An 18,926-nucleotide genomic window follows, 5' to 3' on the forward strand; every position below is an offset into this window, starting at 1 on the left:
CTCCATGTTAGGGACCCCAGGGAAGGCACGCTGGGACTCCATGTTAGGGACCCCAGGGAAGGCACGCTGGGACTCCATGTTAGGGACCCCAGGGGAAGGCACGCTGGGACTCCATGTTAGGGACCCCGGGGAAGGCACGCTGGGACTCCATGTTAGGGACCACGGGGAAGGCACGCTGGGACTCCATGTTAGGGACCTCAGGGAAGGCACGCTGGGACTCCATGTTAGGGACCTCAGGGAAGGCACGCTGGGACTCCATGTTAGGGACCTCAGGGAAGGCACGCTGGGACTCCATGTTAGGGACCTCAGGGAAGGCACGCTGGGACTCCATGTTAGGGACCCCGGGGAAGGCACGCTGGGACTCCATGTTAGGGACCTCAGGGGAAGGCACGCTGGGACTCCATGTTAGGGACCTCAGGGAAGGCACGCTGGGACTCCATGTTAGGGACCTCAGGGAAGGCGTGCTGGGACTCCATGTTAGGGTCCCCAGGGGAAGGCGTGCTGGGACCCCATGTTAGGGACCTCAGGGAAGGCACGCTGGGACTCCATGTTAGGGACCCCGGGGAAGGCACGCTGGGACTCCATGTTAGGGACCCCAGGGAAGGCACGCTGGGACTCCATGTTAGGGACCCCAGGGAAGGCGTGCTGGGACTCCATGTTAGGGACCCCAGGGAAGGCACGCTGGGACTCCATGTTAGGGACCCCAGGGAAGGCGTGCTGGGACTCCATGTTAGGGACCCCAGGGGAAGGCACGCTGGGACTCCATGTTAGGGACCACGGGGAAGGCACGCTGGGACTACATGTTAGGGACCCCAGGGAAGGCACGCTGGGACTCCATGTTAGGGACCCCAGGGAAGGCACGCTGGGACTCCATGTTAGGGACCCCAGGGAAGGCACGCTGGGACTCCATGTTAGGGACCCCAGGGGAAGGCACGCTGGGACTCCATGTTAGGGACCCCAGGGGAAGGCACGCTGGGACTCCATGTTAGGGACCCCGGGGAAGGCACGCTGGGACTCCATGTTAGGGACCCCAGGGAAGGCACGCTGGGACTCCATGTTAGGGACCCCAGGGAAGGCACGCTGGGACTCCATGTTAGGGACCCCGGGGAAGGCACGCTGGGACTCCATGTTAGGGACCCCGGGGAAGGCACGCTGGGACTCCATGTTAGGGACCCCGGGGAAGGCACGCTGGGACTCCATGTTAGGGACCCCGGGGAAGGCACGCTGGGACTCCATGTTAGGGACCCCAGGGGAAGGCACGCTGGGACTCCATGTTAGGGACCACGGGGAAGGCACGCTGGGACTCCATGTTAGGGACCTCAGGGAAGGCACGCTGGGACTCCATGTTAGGGACCCCAGGGAAGGCACGCTGGGACTCCATGTTAGGGACCACGGGGAAGGCGTGCTGGGACTCCATGTTAGGGACCTCAGGGAAGGCACGCTGGGACTCCATGTTAGGGACCACGGGGAAGGCGTGCTGGGACCCCATGTTAGGGACCTCAGGGAAGGCACGCTGGGACTCCATGTTAGGGACCCCAGGGGAAGGCACGCTGGGACTCCATGTTAGGGACCTCAGGGAAGGCACGCTGGGACTCCATGTTAGGGACCCCGGGGAAGGCACGCTGGGACTCCATGTTAGGGACCTCAGGGAAGGCGTGCTGGGACCCCATGTTAGGGACCTCAGGGAAGGCACGCTGGGACTCCATGTTAGGGACCCCAGGGGAAGGCACGCTGGGACTCCATGTTAGGGACCCCAGGGGAAGGCACGCTGGGACTCCATGTTAGGGACCCCGGGGAAGGCACGCTGGGACTCCATGTTAGGGACCCCAGGGAAGGCACGCTGGGACTCCATGTTAGGGTCCCCAGGGGAAGGCACGCTGGGACTCCATGTTAGGGACCTCAGGGAAGGCACGCTGGGACTCCATGTTAGGGACCTCAGGGAAGGCACGCTGGGACTCCATGTTAGGGACCCCAGGGAAGGCACGCTGGGACTCCATGTTAGGGACCTCAGGGAAGGCACGCTGGGACTCCATGTTAGGGACCACGGGGGAAGGCACGCTGGGACTCCATGTTAGGGACCCCAGGGAAGGCGTGCTGGGACTCCATGTTAGGGACCCCAGGGGAAGGCACGCTGGGACTCCATGTTAGGGACCCCAGGGAAGGCACGCTGGGACTCCATGTTAGGGACCCCAGGGAAGGCACGCTGGGACTCCATGTTAGGGACCTCAGGGAAGGCACGCTGGGACTCCATGTTAGGGACCACGGGGAAGGCACGCTGGGACACCATGTTAGGGACCTCAGGGAAGGCACGCTGGGACTCCATGTTAGGGACCCCAGGGAAGGCACGCTGGGACTCCATGTTAGGGACCACGGGGAAGGCACGCTGGGACTCCATGTTAGGGACCCCAGGGAAGGCACGCTGGGACACCATGTTAGGGACCTCAGGGAAGGCACGCTGGGACTCCATGTTAGGGACCACGGGGAAGGCACGCTGGGACTCCATGTTAGGGACCCCAGGGAAGGCACGCTGGGACTCCATGTTAGGGACCCCGGGGAAGGCACGCTGGGACTCCATGTTAGGGACCACGGGGAAGGCACGCTGGGACTCCATGTTAGGGACCACGGGGAAGGCGTGCTGGGACTCCATGTTAGGGACCACGGGGAAGGCGTGCTCGGACTCCATGTTAGGGACCTCAGGGAAGGCGTGCTGGGACTCCATGTTAGGGACCTCAGGGAAGGCGTGCTGGGACTCCATGTTAGGGACCACGGGGAAGGCGTGCTGGGACTCCATGTTAGGGACCCCAGGGGAAGGCACGCTGGGACTCCATGTTAGGGACCACGGGGAAGGCACGCTGGAGAGAAACCCTTTTAAAACAACCAATAGGAAAAGGTTTTTAGGGTAATTCAACCCTAAGTACAGTTAATTTTCACTATCAGCTTAACTGATTACAGTCACCTAGGGGATACCCTTGAGCAAGTCTGTGAGGACATTTCCAGAGACAATTAGCTAAGGAGAGAAGTCCAACTGTGAATGATCTGAGATCTTAGGATGAATAAAAACACTGGAGAGAGGAAAAGCTCACCACTCTCCATGCTCTGCTTCCTGGGCACTGAGATATGAGGAATCAAGGAACCCCAGCCACTGAGCTGCAGCTTTGGTAGACTGTGCACCTGCACACCAGGAGCAAAATAAGCCCGTCCTCCCTCACGACGCACCAGCCGGGGATTCTGTCACAGCTACAAAGGCGAGTAACATGGCACGGCACGGCACGGCACGGCACGGCACGGCACGGCACGGCAGAGAACTCACACTGGAATAAAACCAATCGATACACTGAATGTGGGGAACCCTTGGCATGCTCCCCCTTACTGTATTTCTGAGATCGAACACATGAGAGCCCTTCAAAGGCTGGTGTATGCAGAGCACTCAGCGAATGCTCAGTCCTCACTAAGCATGGAGTAACTTTGCAATTAATGTCGGTTAACGTAGTAAATATGGAAAACTCCAGAACCAGAGTGCTCAGCTATTCCAGCAACAAAGAAGGTTTTAATAAGATTATGAATTAAATAAATGTGGGTGATCCTTTGGTTAGAGCTGTCACCTGTTGCTTTTCAGAGGGCCACAGTGGTGAGAAGCTTGCAAATGTAATCCCTGCAGCTCCTAACTTTTCACACGTGATCCGCTGTAGCTCTCAACATCACACGTGATCCGCTGTAGCTCTCAACATCACACGTGATCCACTGTAGCTCTCAACATCACACGTGATCCACTGTAGCTCTCAACATCACACGTGATCCGCTGTAGCTCTCAACATCACACGTGATCCGCTGTAGCTCTCAACATCACACGTGATCCGCTGTAGCTCTCAACATCACACGTGATCCACTGTAGCTCTCAACATCACACGTGATCCACTGTAGCTCTCAACATCACACGTGATCTGATATAGCTTTCAATGTATACAGAAGAACTCAGAACTGGAGACTAAAATCCATAGAGGTGTCATGAACATGGGGCAGCATTTAAAGAGAGTTCTTCTAGAGAGACCGCAGGGGCAGGAAAACCCTATAAATGTAATCACTGTGGGGTCTTTCTGTAAGAATTCTCCCCAGTCATCCGTTGGCGGCTGCACAGTGGAAGACTGCACAGGCCCCGACTGTGCAAGTGCTTAGCTCCATCTTCAGCACCAGGAAAATCGTAAGAAAAACCAAATTCGATTTGTTTAGAGATTCTTGTCTTGTATATTTGGCAACACTCAAAACAAAGCCATAAAGAGATCAGTAAAACTTTTGTTAAGATAAAATCTTCCTTTAGGAGAAATCTTACTAATGAGGAAGGGGGAGGCCCACAGAGACAGAGAGAGAGAATGCCACTCTGACTCCCATGGTCCACGGCGGCTCCTCCATGAGGAGTGAAGCAGCTTTCACCAAGGACAGTGACCAATGCCTGTGCTGTCCTGCAGAGGAAGCCTTGTGCCCACAATGCCATGCTGACCAGAAATATACCTCTTTTATCTAGATGGAGTGTTGGACAGATGTCAGAACACAGCCCAAGAACGGAGTCACATGAGGGAGATTCTGAGTGCAAGAGTCTTGTGACCTCAACACTGAACTGTTCTTGAAATGTGCTTCCACATCTGTACCTTCCCAGATGCGTGTACAGGACCGAGTTTATGTTAGAGGATTGATTACAACTGGCTATTGTTATTTGTTCCTCTGGAAAACGTGTTTTTACCTCTCGCAGCCTGTTCTTGTGATTGTACACTTTACTCACGTGATTCCTCCTATCCCCCAGCATAAATGTCTGATGCTCTGAATAAGGTTGACCACTGCCTGAGACTTGATTCCCAGGTCTTCTCTCCTAGGTAGCACCCAGTTAGAATGGTGAACAGATAGAAGGGTTTGCAACAGGCTTCTGCAGAATTACTCAAAAAAACTAGTCAACTTTACAATCACCAGGGGAAACCTAGGTGCCCTTTAAGACACAGATCATGGACTACTAATTCTGAGTGAAGAAAGAAAAATGTACAGAATGATTAGGGTGTTTGCTGATGATGGAAATTAACCAAGGACTGAGAGCGGCTGGTGTGGGAATCTAAGGGCAAGAGCCTTCCTTGGGAGCCCCTGCTCCAGTCAGAGCCAAGGAGCTCACTCACTGGACACCAAAAAAGACACGACAGTTCCCTCACATTTTCTCACTGTTGATCACTGTCTCTCAAAGAGAGATCTGAAGTAGAATTCAGAGAAATCTGTAATGCAAACATGGGAATAAATTTAACCAAAGAAGTATAAGATCAAAGACTTGAAACTGTAAAATGATGAGGAAAGAATCTGAGATGGTTTGGATGACGATAAGATGTCCGGGTTCACCAGCTGGAGGGATTAACATGGCCAAAAAATTCAACGGCTTAGCTAACAAAGTCCCAACACTACTATTACAGGAACAGGAGGAAAGTCTAACATTCATTTGGGAGTCCACAAAGGACCCCAAACAACCATATCAGGACTCAGATGTGCAGACAAGTCTGTGAAACAGCACCTGGAGAACAGAGACTGAGGAATAGGGGGACTGGGAAGACCGGGAGTTTAAGGCCAGCCTAGGCTACACATTACATGAAACCATCTCTAAAACTGAACAAAAACGCATACAAGTATGAACAGATAAGAGAGAAAGTCCGTAGTGAACACATGAACGTATCTGCATTAGCTACAGGGACTTACGTCTTACGTTTATTTACCAAGCTGTGTACACACCCCACAGTACATGTGTGGAGGTGAGAGGACAACCTGCAGAATCAAACGCAGAAGTTCCCATGACATGGTTCAGCTGTTAAGAGCACATGTGTCTCCACGCTGGGTGGCAGACATGTCTGTATGTCCAGCTCTGACACCCTCTTCCAGCCATAGTGGGCACCTGTATGCACGTGTGTGCACACACACACACACACACACACACACACACAGAGTTAAAAATAATCTTTTTTAAACACCTGCAACACATAATCACTGGAGACAAATATGGATTTCTTTGGGCAGAGCGGCACTGCGTGTGCAATTTTCCCAGTGATTCAGAAAATAAAGGCACAAATGCATGGTTTTTAAGAAAAGGCACAAATGCATGGTTTCTAAACTCAGCTCCATAAGGTAGATGGGGTGGAATGGTGGCAGCTGCTCAGGGTCCCTCTGTGATTTTCCCCTTTACTGATGGCTGGAGTAGTTCCTAGCAATGGGTCTCAGCAGTACAGCTCCCTACAAAGCAAAAGGTAAATTGTATTTAAGGTAAGACAAGCATTCCTGAGACCAAGGCTGGCGGATGACAGGAAAGGCAGGCGGATGATGGAAAGGCTGACCATCTTCCCAAGCTGTCAGATGATCTGCACACTGCCTACGACTGACACAACACCCGATATCAAGTGTGAGATGTGGGCTCCCCACACCCTGCCGGTGGGGGAAATCTACAGGCAGGCAGCACATTCTCCGGGCTGAGAGGAGCTGTGGTTTAGACAGCATTCACCAGCCCCAGCCTAGCTGTAAACGACAGAATTGCTGAGCTGGGCGTGCAGCTCAGAGGCTGTGCGTGTCCTCAACATGCACATGTCCTGGATTAGAGTCCTTCCTTCGAAGTGTCAGGAGAAACACAGAGCCCTCCCTTCCAGAGGCCAGCACTGGGGAACCTTGTGCTTGGCTGTGCACTCAAAGATGGAAACTTGACCGGAGTCACAGGGGTTCTTATTCCACTAAAGAGGATGAGGTCCAGTGAGAGGGCTCAGCAGGCAAAGGACATGGGGGAAAGGGAGAAATTACTCCCCCAAGTTCTCCGACTTGTGTCATTACATACGTAAATAAATATTTCAAAGTAATAGATAAGATGTAATCCCAGAGGGGAAGAGATTCCTAGGTTGGAACCCCCACCCACGAGGGGTATATGGGTTCAACATCAGATTCACAACAACAGATTCACAAAGTTTTCCACCTTTTGCTAAGAAAACAAACTGCATCAGAAACACGCTATACCACGCAGGAGATAGACTCACACACTATACCACGCAGGGGATAGACTCATACGCCACACCACACAGGGGACAGACTCACATTATATACCACACAGGGGACAGACTCACATTATACAACACACAGGGGATAGACTCACATTATACACCAAGGAGGGGACAGACTCACACGCTACACCATGCATGTTCTGCAATTTGGTGGTGGTGAACACTGCCAAGACCATGCTCAATTGCTTCTCCAAATCAGAGAATCTTCATAAATTATAACAAAACTTCAACCTTCCCCTTTATGAAAACATAATTCAACAAGTACATGCATGTACCCAGATGGGCACACATGCACACATATATAACTCACATACACATGTGCACACCTATGTCCATACATGCACACACTATATATAATTCATGGTATAAAAGGCAAGCATGTTACTAATATTTAAAACTATATCAATTTTAAAATGGTAATAATGTAGTGATCAAATGTTATTCTCCATGTTGTGTCATCTGCAAAGCTCGCCCACAGACAAGAGGTAAAAATAAGAAGCAGAGTACTCATGCTCTCCCAGACAAACGGACTGACAGACAGAGCCCGATCCAGGACCTGCAGTGCCCGCCCGATCCAGGACCTGCAATGCCCACCATGGCGAGCCTGACCAGCTCCTGAAGCCTCCACCCCAACGGCTGGTCTCTAGACCAGTGGCCACACTAACACTTACCCCCTGAAGACAGTGAGTACCACCTTGTGTCTGTCAAGTCGCACTCTACACACAAAGGACACTTCTCTAAACTTTCTCAGAAAATCCCCATCGCCCCAGGGGTGGATAGCTCATTAATATCCATTTTCTCCCTCCACCCACCTTCGGTCCACTGTATCTATTGTTCACTAAAGCATTTGTATCTTGTTTGCTTTGTGAACACTTAAATCCCTGCCACCTGGCCTTGGGTCCATTGCTCCAACTCAGCAGTAAAGCAGTGAGGAAAGACTGGAGAGAAACCTCAGCTCAGGAAAGAAGGAGAGGAAGCCCAAGGCCTGCCGGCTCCAGGCCTGCTTGCTGCCAGCAGAGGATCCTGGTGCTTCAGGTCTCACACCTGCCCTCTGGCCCTGCCTTCCAAAAGGCCAGGACATCGTGTCCACAGGATTGTCATCTCCACCTGTGCTCCCAGTGTCCACCAAGTGTCCTGGTCTAAGCCTTGAGTGAGGAGCCTGAGCATGGGTCCTGGCTACAGCTGAGGACACACTCTCATGTTACTAATAAATGTGATACATCATACCCCCGTCATACCCCATGTCACATCCCACATCACAACCCATGTCACATCTCCTATCACACCTCATGCCATAGCTCATGTCATAGCCCATATCATAGCCCATGTCACCCCATGTGACATCCCATGTCATACCCCCTGTCACATCCCATGTCATACCCCATGTCACATCCCCTGTCACACCCATGTCACACCCCCGTCACATCCCATGTCATACCCCATGTCACATCCCATGTCACACCCCTGTCACAACCTATCATACCCCATGTCACATCCCATGTGACATCCCATGTCACACCCCTGTCAGACCCCATGTCACATGCACCATCATGAAAACAGACCTACAAGCTAAGACATGCTCAGACTTTACTTACACACTGTGGTGGTTTGCATGGCCCCAAAAACTCATAGATCTGAATGCTTGGTCACCAGGGAGTGGCCCTATTAGGAGGTATGGCCTTGAAGGAAATGTGTCACTGGGAGGTGAGCTTTGGGGTTTCAAATGCTCAAGCCAGGCCCAGGGTCACTCTCTCTTCCTGTTGCCTACAGATCATGATGTAGAACTCTCAGCTCCTCCAGCAACATGTCTGCCTGAGAGCTGTCCTGCTTCCTGCTGTGACAACAACGCACTAAACCTCTGCACTGTAGGCCAGTCCCAGTTAAACGCTTTCCTTCATAAGAGTCGCTGTGGTCATGGTGTCTCTTCACAGCCATGGGACATTGGCCAAGACCACTTGCTGCCTTCACTTCAGTCTTTTTCACTCTTGCAGTAACTAATGTGCTTAGCCTGTGGCTTTTCCTTGGGTCATATAACACCAAGAAAACAGCGACCACTACCCCGCAAGGCCAGTTACTAGCACTCTGCGTGGTATCATGGACACTCCATGACAAGGGGTCACAGGACAGGCATCTGCATGGAGCGCAGAACAGCGGCTACAAGCTCATCAGGGGCAGACAGGCTCAGGGAGGCTCTGCATACACCCTGCCTGCTGGGCTGCCATAGCAAACTCTTGGACAGAGGCGGGATAACTAACAGCATTGCACAGAAGATGGCCAGGCTCCACTGTTCACATTTCCCGTCGTCTTTTAAACCAGGCGCTTAGATGAATGAGGATACCAGCCTGCCTGGATTATTAAATTCAGGAGCAACACTGGCAGACAAGCAGCCTGCATTGCTTCAGGCTACACTCCTAGCCTGGAGGGCTACTGCAGTTATTGGGCCTACAGAGGACAGCAAAGGTACCTTACCCCTTCCCGGAGGCACCTCATAAGCACAGTGTATGCAGCCAGGGGGACAGACCAACATTCCCTGGAGTGCTGGGTTTTTTCTTCCTAAAAAAATGAAGGTGGAGAAAGACGGTGAAGGCAGTGCCACAAAGGTCGTCATTATTTGAGAAAAAAACTTTCATGCATATACATCTGAAGCATTCCAGGTCCCGTTGAAAGCACCATGGGCACCTGACGTTCTGATCTGACCCGGGGTCTCTTACTGCTGTGTGCACACACAGTATCTGCATAGCGTGCTGAGCAGGCCCTCACACGGCTGGCTGTGCCCTCAGCCCACCGAGCTGCATCACTTATCTGGAGTGAGGGGAAGATGCAGAATGTTCAACTCTTACCATGGCAAAAGCCCGGGCTCTGGCAGCCTCAAACTAGGGTGGACCACTCTCCCTTAAACAGACAAGAAGCAGAGGGAGGAAAAACGTACCTGCAAGATGAAGACAGAGGCCCTGGGGACCCCAGTGTATCTGCCCCCAGCCCTCCCTCCTCCTTCCCCAGAGCCCCTGCCCCAGCCACTTGGATCACTTGGCCTAAAATTCTCCACTCCATCGAAAGCTTGAAATACTTTTCCCTTCTGGCCATAGTTTTGCCCTTGCTGGGAAGCCTAAGGCTTTCTCCAAGCCTGAGGTCAAACAACAGGGTCCCTGGAGAAGGGGATGCCACAGGTCACAAGTTGCAGGTCACGGGTCACAGAGGCATGAGTGGGGCACTGTCACCTCCAGTCTCTGGCTGTTCTGCTTCTCTGACCAACTATCTCTATTTCTCTATCTCTAACCTGTGACCCTCCCACTGCTTGGTAAACTCTCCCCTTCTTGGAGAATCTGTGAGAAAGAAATAACCAAGGCCACTATGCACCTGCCACACACGGTGGAAGTCATCACTCTTCCTGATGCCGTCTCCTGACAGGACAGCACTCCACTCCTTCCCTTTGGCTTCATTCCCATCCTGCCTTCTCCTGGCCCACGGGTAACAAACAACCTGTTCTCTATGGCTCCTGGACACAGTATGTCTTCTCTCCACTAAGTCTTGTCTCCACCTCAGTGGGCTCGCTGTCTCCCTCTGCAGAGGATCCAGCCTGGGCTACAGCGGGCACGTGTCCCGCCCCCTCATCCCTTATACAACCACCTCCTACTGGCTTCTGAGTCTCCTCAGCCTACTCTGCCTGACTCTGCATCCCCACTCCAAGTAAAACTGTGCAAGCCAGCTAGTGCTAAGGCACAGCTACTGCTGTGTGAGTGTAGAGTGTGTGGTGTGTGTGTGTTCACATCCACTCAGGTGTGTGTGACAGCATAGGGTGATGCTGCCATCTTTCTTGTCTGCAGAAGTGCATTGATGATGTGTCTCTCACTGGAACCCAGAGCTCACAGAGCCAGCTGGCCTTGCTAGCCAGCTTGCCCACATTTATGGCTTCTGAGGATGGACGTTCTGGTCCTCACTTTTCCTGGCAGTACTTGGCCCACTGAGCCACTTCTCCATCTCCCAGCCCCAGATCACCAGTAACTTCGATTTCACCACCCAATGTGTTCTCCTTCATCATGTGCCTTAGACCTTCAGCTTCACTTGGCCCCAGTGATGCTCCCCCTCCTCAGAGACCCACGGCTGTGCCCTCAGTTTATCCCTGGCTTATCCTCATGAACCTGGGGATCCCTGTTCTCCATCTAGTCCCTTCACTTAAACCAGAGTGGACCAAGTGTCCATCTTGCACCTTAGGGACTTCTCCTTGCTCCTTAGGATCAAGACACGTCTGGGTCAATGGGCGTTTCACCCTGTGTCTATCTAGCCTCCTCACTCCTTCCCTGCTCACCTCAGGGGCCTGCATACACGATCTGCATTCCTTTATTGTAGACTCACTGGCTTATTTATTCACTCATTTCTGGTCCTGTGGGTTGAGCCCTGGGTCTCAGATGTGCTATGCACCCAACCCCCAACAGGACGCTTAACTAACATGTGCTTTGATCCGAAACTTCTAAACAGTCATGTGGCGGAGACACTGCTAAATAAATAACAGAGAGAAATATATACTAAAGAAAATAAACGAATCAAATGGAGTTGGGTGATACAAAGAAAATCCAGGGGGGAGAGGTGTGGAACCACAGACCAGATGCCTCACCAGAGGCCACGCAGGAGCCAAGAAAGGCTGTACAAGTCCACTTGTGAGAGAAAAGCAGGTGTCATGGGAGAAAACGGCACAAATAGAAGAAAGTGTGGGCAAAGGTGCAGGAAATGCAGTGCACAGGTTGGGGGATACAGTGCACAGGTTGGGGGGTGCAGTGCACAGGTTGGGGGGTGCAGTGCACAGGTTGGGGGGGATGTGCAGTGCACAGGTGCTGGGGGTGCAGTGCAAAGGTACAAGGGTACAGCAGGGCAAGGTAGGCTAGATACGGATGGAAGCTGAAGAGACAAAAACTTTAAAAATACAGAGAAAGAATGTTGCCTTTTGAAACCTGTCAGAATATATAAATCTCACAAGAGTAAGATATGACTATCCCATAATCTATCAATGTCCACTTAGTACCAGTCTTTAAAACACACTAGTTACCCACAGCTAACTCCAAATGCCCTTCACCATCTGCTATCAAAAGATCCCACAGTCACGTTTATATCTGCACGAGGTAGTGTCTCATTTAAACCAGGTGGAGTTCTTACAGTGGGAGACCAGCATCTTCCCCTGCTTGAAGGACTTAAACCACAACAACCCACCGAGGGCTTTAAGGACTTTAGTCCCTTCATTTTAAAACATGGCTGATACTCTGCTAAGCCAAAGGAACAAACACTCTGGGAGGAAGAGGTTTCTATGCCAAAGGAGCATGTGAACATGGAGAGCCGCAAAAAGATTGCCCAAGCTCTCTGCTCAGGAGTGGACAGTATCCTAAGGCCCTAAATTATGCGAAGGGAAGAAGTGAGGTGGGATTTGTGGGAGGTTATCAGGGCTCAGTAGGGAGTGTCAGAGTTCTTCCAACAGCACAAGGTTCATCAGACAGCCTCACCTGGGTAGCTACAAGGTAGAGAAGCTGTCCGAGGGTGGGCAGGAGGCATTGCTTCAGCTTGCCACTCCTGAAGTTCTCCCGGATTAATTCAGTTAAGAGTGTGATCGCCTGCAACAAGAGAAAATATATTACGTCACTTCAGGGTGCCTGGAAGTAGTCTATGTTCTGGGAACACTGGCTAACAAGACACCTTTAAACAGCCACCCTCAAACGACAATTGATGAGCAATAAACTGTGTTCGTATTTCTATTTCATCAGGGTGAAGTACTCGTGCAGGCACGCACATCCCACGGCTCATGAAGAAGGCAGCTTTCGGGAACTGATTCTCCTCTCCCACTGTGGGTTCTGGGATATAACTCAAGTTCATCAGGCTTGGTGGCAAGCTCCTTTACCCACTGGGCCAAATCGCTGGCCCCTGTGGTGTCTGCAATGAAATACATTTGCAATGTGTGTACATCTGAGCAATCCTCAGTTCCCAGTGTTTCTTTGATGGTCCTTTGGTTGTCCCATGCAATGGTCTTCTCTTTGCCACTAGTCTGTGGTCATAGTTTCTAAAGTCTCTGTACATATGGCCATACCCTGTGTGGTTTATTTTCTGGTCTCTTGCATTCTTATAGTTGAGATTTGCCTGTGTTATTATACATATTGATGGTCCATTCTTTCCTGCTCACACATAATACTCCATTACCAGGGTGTACCATGATGTGTAATATATATCCAAAGTGCTTGTTAAAGGAAATCACACGGCTGTGGTGCTTGCCCCAGCAGGAAGTTCGTCATCGTCACCAACTGTCATGAAGTGCCACATTCAATCCTCTGAAACTGGCAGTGCTCAGAAGTTTGTTATCTACAAAGTTAGCAGGTTGATCTCTAACAATTATACTTTAAAATGGTGAGAGTACATAATTCTAAAGAGAAAGCAAAGGGCGAAATAAGGCAGTTTGCAATGTAGGGAGGAAAGCAAGAGAAAGGGGGCAAAACAGAGGTGAAGCAAATGGGCTTTCCTTCTCTTATACATTATGTATTATGTTTGATTCTAAGGCAAAAATTAGAAAAGTACAACTTGGCTCTGATATATTTAGAAAACATGTTTTAGATAATTACATAAAAGACACAGTTTTAAAAGGGAGGAATTTTCTACACCTCACTTGAACTAGTAAAATGACACTAACTATGATATGTTGAAATAAAAACCTAAGAGCAACTACTAAAAACAAAATCTACACAAGAGAAGAATTTAGTAACACCAAAGGGAAAAAAAATGAAAATGGAGTTGCATGTTCAGCAAACTCCAAGAAAGTAGTAAAAGGAAACAAAAATAAAATAAAGTCAATAAATAAGACAAACGAAAAACAAAAGTCAATTGTCAGACATAGGATCACATGTTTTAATAATTACTTCAAGTGTAAATGGCATAAATACAGTAAGTAAAAGGCAGAGACTGGAACAGTAGAATTAAAACACAGCATGACCCACATATAAGCTGCCTACAAGAAACTCACATAAAAGTTTGATGTAACTGGTGGTTGGCTGTGAAAGATGAGAAATTATGTAGCAGCAGGGGTGAACGGAAAGCAATGATGGCTGCATTGACAACAGAGACTTCAGAACAAAACAAAGTCTGCTAGAGACCAAGGGACACTTCTACATGATAGTAAAGAAGTCTATTCATCAAATACATACATATACACACATATTGTTTACATACATATAGACATACATAAATATACCATATACATACACAGACCTGGATATACATACATGTTTATATATAATATACATATATAAACATGTATATACATAAATATTCACACATATACACATATATGTGTATGTACCTATCACACACACATATATACACACCAATCCTAAATGTGAATCCCCAGTAAGAGAACTGTAAACAATGCAAAACCCTTTCTCAAGACAAACAAACAAATATAAAAGCAAATCCACAGTCACAGTCCTGGACTTCAAGGCCCACTTCTTAGACACAGAAGACAAAACGCACCATGGTCTCACTTTGATGTGAGGCTGCTGAGACGCAGACTAGCATGGGGGTTAACAGAGGCTGGGTTTGGCACCCCATGACCTTAAGAGACAGAAGGAGAGCTCACTGTGGGAGAGCAGATGTTCACATGAGGATGGAGGGAGAGCACAAGAGAATGCCTGACCAACATGACAAACTCACATAGTGACCCAGGGTCATACAGTCAGCCTGTGAGACAAGACAGCTACCAGCTACCAGGAAACACAGGTGAACCTCATCCTTAGTCCAACACCCTGAACAAACAGGTAGCTCAAATGGACCATGGGCTTAAACATAAACTACAACCCACCCAGGGAGCGGACATGACATGGACCTTCACCGTCCAGGGCTAAGAAAGGCTAATCTAACGCTGAAGGCATACAGATGATGCACAGAAGAGGACAGACAGTCGGCAAATTCAGCACCACAGAAATCAGGGAAATGCAAATTAACTCCAAATGAGGTCCCCCCACGCCTCTCAGAACTAAAACTCAGAGGGAGCATGAAAAGCTCTGGGTGGTGAGAAGCCATGTCATCCACACTGTGACAGTGAGGTGTGAACGGGGCAGCCATGTGGCAAACCAGCTCAGCTCCTTTAAGATAAAGAGTGTACTGCAGCACACACGTAGGGGCAGAAGCAGGACTTTCATGAGTTCAAGGCCAGTCAAAAGCCAAGGGCTGGGATGTAGCTCAGTGGAAGGCCATTTGCATGGCATGCAAAGGTGACAGGTGCAACCCCCAGCACTGCAAAAATAAACTGAGAAATTTCACAACGTGTTGATTGTTGTGCTGGACATTGACCCTAAAGAGGGAATTTACAAAGAGCTATTTGTACAAGAAGAAACAAGCCTGATTTTAGCAGTTTTACTTGTAATTCTTAAAACTGGAAAAGACCCAAATGTCCGTCAAAGGGCTAACGGTTAAATACACTCTGCACAAAGTGCATGGAAACTGCTTCATAATGCAGAGCGGGGAGACAGAGCACAGAGTATTACGCTGCAGAAAAGAAACCAAAGGCTGCTTTCAAAGGGTGGCCTTCACGTCTACATGACGCCCCCGGAGTGATAGTTAACGTTTTCTTTGCTGTTCATTTTTGAACCAATAAAGTCTGTGAACCGTAAAAAAAAAAAAAAAAAAAAAAAAAAAAAAAAAAAAAAGAAACCAAAGGCTGCGGTACCATATGCTCTCCACGCAGTTCTCTCAAAAGGACCAAGCAGAGAGATGGGGACAAGCCTGGTGGCCATGGCACTCGAGCACGCATGGGAAGATAGACATAGACACAAGGATCTGGGGACCCTCAAGTCCGCTTTCCTTAGTGGTCATAGGTTGACATCCCAAGGTTCTACCACTGGGGGATGCCAGACGGAGTGTGTCCAATGTTTGTAGAATGTCTGCATGAAAGTCAACAACAGCCTCAAATTAAAAGACTCATTTTCATAAAAATCAAAGGTATCCTACATTCAAAAAGCAGGTTAGGTTTTCTGGTCCCAAAGCTTGCTGCTGGAACTTACAGAATTTCTCCTTCACAATCCCCTCGGGTTTGTGGTGGTGAGTGAAACCAGAGACTGAGACCATTTTAATGCTGTGAGCTTTTAAAGCCATAAATTACAGTCAGCAGACACACAGCTGATGAGTTACCCAGGCAACCTCGCATGCCACCTACAAAAAGTTAACATGAATTTAATTTAACAACATCTCTGCAATATCAAGTTATTGGTTTTCCATTTATCTTTAAATTTTAGAAAAATATCAATATTAAAAAGGGAAGAAAGGGGACTGGAGAGGTGACTCAGTGGTTAAAAGCACTGGCTGCTCTTCCAGAGGACAGGAATTCAATTCCCAGCACCCACATAGCCCCTTAAAACTGTCAGTAAGAGCAGCTCCAGGGAGATCTGGCGCCCTCTTCTGTCCTGCTCATGCACTGCATGCACATGGTGTCCATGCATACAGCAAAACACCCCTCCATATAAAACACTGGGTCCTTTTTTAAAAGTAACGAAGAGGAAAGCATGTTCCTGTTGACTGAGGTAAATCAGAAAGCAGAGTGGGAAGGTGAGACGGGTTAGCTGCTCTCATGACTGCCTACCTGAGCTCGACCACTGGCCATGCTCATGCCACATGGGCTCACACACATACAGGAAAGAAAGCAAGGCCAGAGCCCAGCTGCTGCCCTGGCTGCAGCCCTTCCCCTCACAGACAGCACAGGCTCCCATTGAGACACTGCCCATCAGCCCCTAGCTAAAGGACTTCCTGGTTCCAGGATCTCTCACCTGGGGAGGTGAGCAGACACCGAGGGGGCACCGGTGGCCACACGTCCTGCCTCCAGCCCCCTTTCCTGCCTTCTGCCTGGAAATCCAAGAACCCCAGCAGCATCAGGCTTGTGTTATCAAACTTCCCCCATCCTCAGAACCAGATGGAAGAAACCCCGCTTCTGTCGTGAATCCTAATTCCTCTCCTCCAAGCCACTGCTATGCTCTGGTGCTGGGGCCTCAATTGTCCTCAGAGTGCCAGCACACTGCTGTCTGTCTATCTGCCCCCGCATTAATAACTCCTAATGAACTCCAAACCCCCAGCAGTGCATCTCGGGGTCCTCCTGAATCCACATCTGAGACCGCATAGCAAAACAGATAATAAAAATGCCTTCTAAACACTGTGAACCTTGTCCTGTAAACGAACAGGCTGTGTCAAAATCCCTGTGCCCACTTCCAGGGAATGGCAGCAAAATAACTTAAACATCCTCTTACTGAGATCATTTTAGGTTAGATAAATCTGATAGACTCGTGACAGAGCTGGCAAAAAGAAGGAGAAGAAGAAGGAGGAGGAGGAGGGAAGGAAGGAAAGAAGGAAGGAAGGAAGAAAGGAAGGAAGGAAGGAAGGAAGGAAGGGGAAGAAAAGAAAAAAAACCAAGAAACTTCAAAGACCAAGATGGGAGGACAGACAGAGAGAAAATAGAACAGGGAAGGTTGGTGCACACAGGATGCTTTAACTCGGGAGGATGGTGGTAAATCTTGGTGACTTTGAAATGACTTTTGAAAGGGGACTAGAAACAAACCCCAGGGCTTGTCCTTAGTGCGCTATCAAACAGACCATCCACATCAAGATGGGACCCCAAGGCTGTATGAATAAGAAATGGGCCATACTGTAAGAGAGGGCACTAAGAGACAAGGGTTCTTTGGTGTTAAAGGAAGCAGTGAGGGAAATGTCCATCTGTCTGCCGTCTGTCATCATCCCTGCCTACCCATCCGCACCTCGAAGAATCTAACCAAACAGGAGTCAAATGCACATCCACTCGTAGAACCTCTCCCTCCACGACAGGGACTGAGCCAGGGACAAGGGGCAGTGAGGTCGGCCGGTTCCTGGGCTCAGAGGCTCGGATCTCCAGAGCCTCCCTCAGCCCACATGGGAGTCATTGGGAATTCACAAACACACAGCCTGTCTTAAGGCCCGATAATGTGCGCTGCAGCCAGCTGTCCGGTGACCCCAGGTTCCGGGGACACTGTGTTGGGGCTCATTTGTCTGTCCTAGCTAGTCTGGGAACGTCCTTGGCAGAGTTGTTCTGAGTACCCAGAACTCTCATGAGCCACCAAAGTGGAGAAACTCTGGCCTGGAAGTTGAGACAGCTGGAAATGCTGGGCTATCCCTGGGATGCAGCCATCCATGCCACCCTCAGACGCACCCTGCAGAAGTGGGCCTGGGGGGCACCAGCCAGAAGGACTCTGAGGGACCCAGCCTTTTCAGGCTAGAGGTGAACTGGGAGACACTGACAGTGAACTTCATTGTTTCCTCCCTGTCAGGTGTCCTGCTATGTCCACCCAGGAGGACCCTGGATCATCTGGTCACACACAGGACACCAATCCATCCCATTGTGTTGGTGACACTCTGCTAGCTGCACCTGGTGAGCTGGACTCTGTGTCACATGGCAGACAGTGAGAGACAGACCTTGAAAAGGCTCTCATGGTGTGTGGCATTGGCAGTGACCTCAAGAGACCCACAGTATGGAGCACACAAGAATCACCCTTTTGGAATCGGCTGGAGAGCTGCCTCAGTGGTTACAAACACTTGGAGCTCTTGCAGAGGACCCAGGTGTGGTCCTCAGCACCCACATCAGTGGCTCAGGCCACCTGTAACTCCAGTCCCATGGAATGTGATGCCCTCTTCTGGCCTAAGCAGGCACTGCATGCAGGTGGTCCACATACAAACAGGGGGGGAGCACAAATGAAACTAAGGAACAGAAAGTTTACAGTAAGAGAAGTTACTGCATGTACTGCCTACAGTGGTTAGGAGGTCCAGCCCTTTGGGTTTGGAGACACCCTCCATCCTCCCACCGATCACTGGTGAACCTCCCAGGTTTGA

At 50.0% G+C, this 18,926-nt stretch overlaps 1 protein-coding gene across 7 annotated transcripts in view; it reads right to left on the reverse strand.

Annotated features, from left to right (window-relative positions):
• Nucleotides 1-18,926, reverse strand: part of Ulk4 (unc-51 like kinase 4) — a 305,588-nt gene that overhangs the window by 248,202 nt on the left and 38,460 nt on the right. For all 7 annotated transcript variants that reach the window (XM_087563005.1, XM_087563004.1, XM_087563001.1 and 4 more), the window contains 2 exon segments: nucleotides 12,548-12,655; nucleotides 9,528-9,611 (listed from right to left, as the gene is read on the reverse strand). In XM_087563005.1, the coding sequence (XP_087419131.1) occupies nucleotides 9,528-9,611; nucleotides 12,548-12,655 (192 nt within the window).

Source organism: Rattus norvegicus, chromosome 8 (genome assembly GCF_021556685.1).
Source record: "Rattus norvegicus strain SHRSP/BbbUtx chromosome 8, alternate assembly SHRSP_T2T, whole genome shotgun sequence".
In the NCBI taxonomy this organism is placed as follows: Eukaryota; Metazoa; Chordata; class Mammalia; order Rodentia; family Muridae; genus Rattus; species Rattus norvegicus.